The sequence below is a fragment of the Protopterus annectens genome, chromosome 9.part0, assembly GCF_019279795.1.
Source record: "Protopterus annectens isolate FY-2018-M chromosome 9.part0, PAN1.0, whole genome shotgun sequence".
Classification (NCBI taxonomy): Eukaryota; Metazoa; Chordata; order Ceratodontiformes; family Protopteridae; genus Protopterus; species Protopterus annectens.
Window position 1 is genome coordinate 932747923 of NC_056743.1, and position 9084 is coordinate 932757006.

The window sequence follows — 9084 nt, forward strand, 5'->3', positions numbered from 1 at the left end:
TCCTAATACCCACATCATTGCCAGTTGTGGTATCAGTAAGAGTGGTCACATCACTTACATCACTAGTCTGAGCATTGGATGAAGTATTAACAAAATAGGGTCTACATCTTCCCCTCCTCTCTTTCCATGCTTCACTAATTTGAGCATCAATAACTTTACATTTGTAACCCCTTTCCATAACTTCTTCCTAAAGTGTAGCCAAAGCTAATGTTAACTTGGCATTGTCGCTGTGCAAGCACATCATACGAAAAATTTGCCCTCTTGAATACATTAAGCTTTGTGTGGTTAGGGTGCATACTGCTATTGTGTAATACATTATTCCTCCTTACACTCTTCCTATACAGAGTGGTAGATACAGAATGTAAAGCATCCTTACTTAATTTCACATCTAAAAACTCAATCTCATCCGATGAGTATTTGTATGTAAATTCTAAAAAATCATTCAAGCCATTCATGTAATGCAAAAATTCTATTAGCCGTTCTTCTGTGCCTTGCCACAGCAAAAAAATATAATCCACAAAGCGCTTATACCATTTTATCAAAGCACAATATATGTTATTCGAGATGACATATTTAGTCTCCCAATTGACGAGTGACAGATTGGCGTAGCTATTAGCACAAGCATTGCCCATAGCCACGCCAACCTTTTGTATGTAGTAGGTGTCATTAAAAATGAACACATTGTTCTCAAGAATGATCTCAAGAAGAGTGCAGATGAGTCCCACCTTGCCAGTAGGAATATTACTTCCGCAGAGCACTTCCCTAACATTTTCTATACCCCAACTATTAGGGATGACGGTAAGTAAAGAGCCTACGTCCAAGGTAACAAAAAAGCAAAGGCCCACTATAACATCAAGATGGTTGCTTAAATCATTGAGGAACTCCTTGGTATCTTTCAGAACAGTCTGACAATTATCCAAAACTGCATGTAAACTCTTCACTACAAATATTCCAAGTGGTTCTGTTACCCAGCCTCTGCTTGATACAATGGGTCGCATTGGGGGATAGTATAGATTCTTATTTACTTTGGGGAGGCCATGCACTATTGGAATCACTGGTTGATCCACTTTAAAATACTCAAACAATGGCTCGGAGATTAATCCAGTTATTAGTAAATCAAATACATAAAATTGTACTTGCTCAATAACCCCTTTCAGTACAGCAGAAGATTTAGAAGTGTAGGTGTCTACGTCACTTAACAGGTTCAACATACTCATCACTTACATATCTTTATCCAGTACAACAGTCCCACCCCCCTTGTCTGCTGGTCGTATCTCAATACTTATTCATATGTTTGAATTTTAACAGAGCCTGCCTCTTAGCACTTGACATGTTAACAAATGCATTACTTTGCTTGTCAGTAAACGTCTCCCTAAGTTGTTTATCACAAACTTCTGTAAACAGTTCAGTTGTGGGATTTATGGGAGGAACAAAAGTACTGCGATTCTTAAAAATACAGTCATTATCCATAGTATTGCAAAACATTGTTTTTAAAGTTAAAGTCTTGCCAAACAATCGTAGGTCTTGTAGCACATCTACTAAATCGTCTTTCTGAGCCGGAACAAAAGTCAAACCTCTATTTAAGACTGAAAGTTGCATTTCAGTTAGTACTGTAGAGGAAATATTGTATACTAGACCTGTTTTATCCTCTCTCCTGTTCTTGTCACCTCTTCCTCGCTGTGTAGTCATCTTATCCTGGGATTCGTGTACAGATTTCTGGATCTTCCCCTTATTGGGAGCGGATCCTTCAACAAAAAATGGCCTTGTGATGAATTTGGTAAAACCAAGCTCTGTTCGGTCCTAACATAACTCTTACGTGGCACCATACTAGATTTCTGCCTAATGGCAGCGTCACTGCTCTCAGAGGCAACAAAATTGCTGCCTGCAGTATTTACATTCATATTGTTAGTATTTATGTCCAATGGGTTCTTCTCTACAGGTCTAGATGGAAACATCATCTGATGTGACCAGAGTAGCCGCAAGGGTCTGTAGCGGTTGCTGAGTGTGTACGCTGAGTATCTCAGCCATTTTAACATTCTCAGAGCCCCACCCATTTCCTGTTGAGCACTGTGTAATAAAATTGTGGCCGGTTCTCTCTCTAGACCATGAGAAAACATTGCCATCCTGAAAGTCTTGTTTATCTCTCTGAATTTTTCTTGCTTTAGTAACTGAGAGCCTTTTGTCATAGCTTGAGATATTATCGAATAGAATATCCATTCTATCCCCCATAACATCATCCGGATATGTATCGAACATACCATTTTGCATTGCTTGTATTTCCTTATATAATTCCACCTCTTCAGGTTGAAAAAGTCTATAAGGAGTTGCATATACTTGGCATTGCATTCAAGATTAAGTAGTTGCCAGTGCCTTAAAAGTTCTGGATATGTTTGAATATAACTGGGCATTAAGACCCTAAGTCCCTTCGACGCTATTTTTAAATTCAAGGAGGCTTATAAATGAAAGCTGTTCATAGACAGTATGATATGAATGGATTAACCTTAATTGTTAGCTAACACAATTTTCATTGGATGTTTGGTATTTAAATAGCTGTATCATTATGTTGTTTTAATATTGTATGGTCTGATGAAGCGGAGGACATCCGTGAAATCGCTTAACCTGTCTTATTGGAATTAAAGGTTGGCTGTGTTGGCACCATTGTGCTCCTTTTACTTATCTACTTGTTTTTGCTGCTGTTTGTTCCTTTATTGGTTTAGAGGTTTGATATTGTTTCTTTTATATAGCACACTTTACCTGGCTGCAAAGGGACTTGGTATCAGAAAACTCTACTTCCCTTTCCGAGTTGTTGCCTCCGGAGAGTCTTAAATTAGTCTCTCCAAAGCTATCTAGTCTGACTTTTCTAGCTAACACCACAATGAGGTTGATCTCCAGTGCGGTGGAGTCCACCTCTCGAGCGGCGGGTATGGGCACTGCTATTAGGTGTCATCCCTGGCTTCGCCTTTGTGGGTTTGCAGAAAACTTCAAGGTGTCATTTACTAATGCCCCTTTTGATGGGTCAACACTGTTTGGTCCCACATTCAAAGAAAACTTAGCCCATAGCGAGCAGGAGGGAAAGACATTGCAGTCGAGATCAAGTTTTCTACTGCCAACGATGCTTTTCCAAGAATCAGAGTAGTAGTAAGAAACTGTGATTTCACAGGTCTCAGTCTTCCTTCTAGGAGCTCCTCAGGAATCCTCCACTTTTGGCCGGGGAAGGGGGTTTGATAGATGCCGGCCCAGAGGCAGAGGAAGTCTACAGAACCAGGGCTCCCAGGAACCCTTCTCAGAGAAGCCCTCTCAGCGCTCCTGTAGCGCTGCCCTGGAGGCAGACTGGGTTCATCTCTCCCTACACCCACTAGCCTGGACAAGTATTACCACAGATCAGTGGGTGCTAAACATCGTATCCAGGGGATACTTCAGACCCTTTCTTCAGCTCCATTCTACTCAAAAGTGTCTCCTGGACATTTCATCCTGCCACAGAGAGTTGTCCCTCTTCGAGGTTCAAGACCTCCTTCAAAAATGAGCCATCTAGGAGGTCCCAACAGGAGAACGAGGGTCCAGAACTTACCTTTGCCTTTTTTTTTTTTTGCCCAAGAAAACCAGAGACCTACGTCCCATTCTGGGCCTTAGTGTTCTAAATTTGTCGGTCAAGAAGTCGCAGTTCTGGATGGTCACTGTTCGGTCCATTCTGCCACTTCTACACAAGGACGATTGGATGTGCTCAGTGGATATCAAGGATGCGTACTATCACATAAAAATCGACAGACACTTCAGGCGATACCTGCTCTTCTGGCTGGGGGCCAATCACTACCAGTGCAGAGCGCTGCCCTTAGGACTCACCTCAGCCCCCCCCGGGTGTTTACTAAATGTATGACAGTGGTAGCAACACATCTCCGGCTGCAAGGTTTCCAGGTCTTCCCGTACCTGGATGATTGGCTCCTCACAGCACCCACAAGGCATCAACTCACTCTAGCCACGGATTATACATTAGTCAGCCTGCTGAAATCTTATCTTGTCCCATGTCAGAGTCTGGAATTTATTGGGGTCCTTCTGGACATGGTGTCAGAGACTGCAGCACTTCCCTCATGCAGAGTCGAGGTGATTCAGGAACAGGTCCATCTTCTTCTTCTGGATCTGGAGCCTTCCTCAGTGCATTTAATTTTGCAAGCCATAGGCTCAGTGGCAGTGGAGATTCAGTTAGCCCCTCTCACCAGATGTCACATGCGAGTGCTACAATGCACCCTATCTTCATCCCATATCCATGTCCGTCAGGATTTCTCAAGTCTGCAGACGTCACCTTGGTTGGTGGCTCCAAGCCCAAGACCTTCCTCTAAGCAGACCCTTCTGTCTTCCCCAACCCCAAACCATGGTGACTGCGGACGCCTCCCTGTTGGGTTTGGGGTCATTATCGGGAAAGGACTGTCCAAGGTGCATGGTCCCCATTAGAGACCAAATTGCACATCAGTGTCCTAGAGATGAAAGCAGTCTTTCTAACGTTGCAAGCCTTCAAGACTGTCTCCCTCTTGGAACCATTGCAGGTCAGAGATCAACATGGCGGTGGTCTGGTACATCAACAAAAAGAGGAGATCGTGATCTTATCCCCCATGCAGAGAGGTCATGAGAGTGTAGGAATGAGCAATGTCTTCCAGGCTTGCTCTTCTTGCAACACATATTCCCGGCAGTTCCAACATGTTAGCCGACAAACTCAGCACATCTTACATGAGTGGTCCCTGAATCCGTCAGTGGCATATCAGATATTTGACTGTTGGGGTCTCCCTTGCTGCAGTCTCTTTGCATCTCCGGTCAATCACAAATGCAGAAAATACTTTGCCCTGATCCCCCCCAATGGGGGAGTTGCCCAGGGACACTCTGGTTCACGACTGGCCGTTGGGTCTTTTGTATGCCTGTCCCCCAACTCTCCTCATTTCCAGAGTCTTACAGAAAGCATTTTCCTGAAGATTCCTCTCATCCTCATTGCCCCCTTCTGGCCTCGTCAGGCATGGTTTTCCCTCCTTTGGTCTCATCTAAAATGTTCACCGTGGATATTGGATCCAGATCTGGATCTCATTTCCCATCCTTGGGGGTCTTCCTCTTCCCAACCTCCAGTCTCTTCGGCTGACTGCTTGGTGCCTCCAGTTCCAATGATTATTGCCTAGTCCGGGCTTCCTTCGCCGGTTAAGGACATTATTTTGACTTCTGAAAAGCATTCTACTAAGAAGGTGTATTCCAGCAAATGGAAGAGGTTTACTATTTGGGCTCAACAGTGTAATTTAGATCCCTTTTCGGCTTCTGTTTCTGACATTTTGTTTTTCCTGGCCTCTCTTTTTCAACAAGGGGCTAGTTTCTCTACAATCAAACTTCAGTTGGCTGCTATATCCAACTACCATTTAAATGAAAGTACTACTTTCTCTTCTAGGCTTTGCAGGGCTTTCCTCAAAGGGTTTATTTTTTTTGCTCAGACCTCATATCCAGTATCATTCCCCCTGCGTGTGACCTCACACTGGTGCTGCAGTCTTGGCGCTACAACCTTTTGAGCCTGCAGCTACCTGTGATCTCAAGTTCCTGTCCTGGAAGACTGAATTTTTGGTGGCCATTACCTCATCCAAAAGGGTCTCTAAATTGCAGGCTCTTTGTATGAAGCCCCCCTTCATGATTTTCCATAAGGTTAAGGAGTCTCTCAGGACTGATCCTGCCTTCATTTCTAAGGTGGCCTCCGAGGCTAATCTTAACCAGTTGATTCAGCTTCCTGTCTTTTTTCCCAGTTTTTCAAATAAAGGGGAATATAAGCTGCATTGTCTGGATGTGCATAGAGAGTTACTAATTTACTTGAAGAGAACAGAAAATTTTTGAAAATTCAATCAGCTTTTTGAGGTTTTCTCACAGGCTAAGAAAGGTTAGGAAATTCCAAGCATTCTTTTTCTCATTGGATCGTTAGCTGTATTGCTTATATTTACTAGAGCAATCACATGGCCAGTCAAAGCTCTCTCCACAAGGTCAGTGGCCACATCTTCTGCATTTTTGACAAAACCTTCTTTAAATGATATTTGTGCTGCTGACCCTTGGTCTAATCTCCATACCTTTGTGACACATTATAAATTGGACTTGGTGTCTAGGGGCAGGGCTTCCTTTGGTTCTTCTATGCTCCGGCATGTCCTTCCTTGAGGCCTCCCAGGGTTGTTGGTAGCTGGGGACTCTGACCCATCTGTGATCAATAATGACACAGATAGCACCAGATAAGGAGTTATGTACTTACCATAACTTGGAATCTGGGCTATCCAGTGTCATTATTCATCATGTTCCCACCCTCCTTCCATCTCCTTCTGTTGACTGGGGAGTTATGGAGGAATATTTTTCCTTTGTATCCCTTTCCATTTTATAGGCAGTCTTCACTGCCTTTTTTTTCTATCCAGCAAACTCGATCAGAGCTCAGGAGCTGTCTTTTTAGTGCCGGCTCAGATCTGAGGTCAGATCTTACATCCATCCATGATGAATAATGACACTGGATAGCCCAGATTCCAAGTTATGGTAAGTGCATAACTCTTTTTTTGTCAGCTCTCTTTCATCTTATCCCATAAGCCAAGATTTTCCCTGATTTACTGACTCAGTTATAATATTTCTTTTTAGGCGTTTCAAGTTACAGCTATTAACTCTTTATGGTCAGCTGTTGATTTCCTCTGTTCAGATCATAAACGCTATGTTGGTCCCACCTTCTCCATTTGATTCAGCTATTGACTGTATTTCAAATCCTAGAGTCTGTTGACGTTTTTCCCAATATCTTTTACAAAGTATAGTCTGTCACTCAGAATCTTGCCTTTCACATTAGCATATCTCATATGATAAAAGGCGTCAAGTTTTCCTCCTCCTATTTCCATGGTTTCACCTCAATTTAGGTACTGATGCTGTCATTGTTAGGAAGCGACATGTTGATATGTGAGGTTGTAAATGTAGGTTCTGGGTGACAAGGGATGAAAAGTCTAATAGGGGAGTGGTCCGATAAGAATCTCCTCAAGGTGGTGCAGCTTTCCATTGTAGGCAGTAACTCTTTGGTAACGAGAAACAAGTCTACTCTAGAACACAAGTGATGTACCTGAAAATAGACCAAGCCTCCCCCCCTGGAACTCCATTTATTTATTTGCCTGCTTTCAATTATTGACCACTATAACTCAACTGGATTAAGAGTCCATTTTCATTGGAGGCCCATGGAGAAAATCTCCATTGAAAATGCTTTTTCAATAAAATATCATAAAATGTAAAACTCCAATGAAAACAATTACTGCACAGCATTTAAAGGTACATTGTTGTCTAATCTCATTATTCAACTGTAGTACGATGTACACAATTTTCAGAGACAACAGCAATAAACAGAATGGTGGAAAATACATTATTTCATCCATAAAGTCAAAATGAGCAAAGTCTAAAATAGTAAGCTCAGAAATAAATATTTTAATGCTGTATGTGTAGATACACACACACACACACACACACACACACACACACACACACACACACACACTGTCACACCACCCAGAGTCAAATAGAGATAAAATTATAACGAGAAGAGAAAGCAAAAATAATATGAAAGGGAGTACCATGACTGGGGAGATTGCTTAGGAAGAATAAGAGAATGAAATAAATGATGAAGCTAGGAAATAAATATCCAACAGGTAGAGAAGAGAGGGGTATTGAGGACAAGTAGTAAGTAGGAGGAGATGGAGGATAGATCACCAGATGTAAACAGAGGAAATGGCAGAATCTATACACAATTCCACAGTGAGGATGAGGCTTATCCAGGGTTACCAGGCGTCCCTGTTTGAGTGGGACTGTCCTGAGATCAGCAGCCCAATCCCAAATTCTGCACTGCCTGTTAAAATCCCAGTGTAACAGGCTCCAGTTTGTTATTTTTGTATTGGCTTGCATGCCAGCATATGGGCCATTCATAAATCACAAAGTAGAGCCACTTCTGTTCAGTTTGAAACAACAGGCTGTTCAGCATTGAACAGAAGAGGCTCTGCTGTGAGATTTTTTTGATTGGCTTGTATGCCAGCATACGATCCAGTGCTACCTCAAGAATGTATGGCTGAAGGAGTTGTATCCTGGAGCAGACCACAGTTGATCACTATCCACAGAAAATTTTGTTGGTGGATCCTGCAAGTGAGCTGAAACCTGAGAATGCATTTTTTTCCATGTTCAGAGCACCCAGACTTTGACCATGGATAATCATATCTAGCTTGGGGGTATACACTATAGATTCTCTAGAGTTTATAGAAACTGGGATCTCAAATCCCATAATCAGATGTTCGCTGTGTTCTGTGCCCTCCTAGTATTTATTGATAATTTGATGACAGACTCATAACAGTGATGGATAACAGCAAAGCAATGTAGTACTCATGAATGAACAAGTCCCTTAAACAGCACAATGGGGGTCCTTTTCATACACCTCCTTTGCAAACCCATAGAATTATATCGGGAAAGAGACTGTGTCTAGCTGATGGTAAAAAGGCTTTGTGAATGCAAGAAGCTCACTAACAAAAACACCAGACAGATTCAGAAAAAATGGAAGTTTATTGACAAGAATGTTAAATGCTTTTGTCCTTTGCAGGCAGACTAATAAAGCTTTCACTGCTTGTTTATTGAGAAGAATACAAACATTTTCACTGCTTCATGCTTTTGTTACTATGCCCTCAGACCTGCTGAGTCAGGATTTTTTTTATAAAGGTTCCCATGCAGACAGACTAATATGACTGTGCAGAGGTATTTATTGAGGATAGATTCAGACAATTTAAAAATTAAAAAAATTTTTTTTTTTTTGTTAATCCTTCTTTTTCCATTTTTTCATCCCTATCCAGACAGAGGAAGAATTTTTAAATGAGTGTGGTGTGGATGCCCGTGAAGGCATGTTATCAGATGAAGAGGAGCTGTCTGATGATTATGATGATGATGAAGATGAAGATGATGATCATGATCGTGAACTGGCTGAATACAAAGTCCAACGCAGGAAAAAAGAAGAGAAGATGTCGAAGCAAGAAGATAGAGCTAGCACTGGTGGACCTTCAGACAGAGTCTTGCAAGGACTGGTGCGTGTAA

General features: G+C 42.1%; 1 protein-coding gene across 1 annotated transcript in view; it reads left to right on the forward strand.

Moving 5' to 3' along the window:
- TIMELESS (timeless circadian regulator) overlaps positions 1-9084 on the forward strand; it is a 955757-nt gene that overhangs the window by 851180 nt on the left and 95493 nt on the right. Inside the window, exon 24 of the mRNA XM_044083673.1 lies at positions 8847-9084. This exon is cut by the window's right edge and continues 12 nt beyond it. Within this exon, the coding sequence (XP_043939608.1) occupies positions 8847-9084 (238 nt within the window). The remainder of the gene's footprint in view (positions 1-8846) is intronic.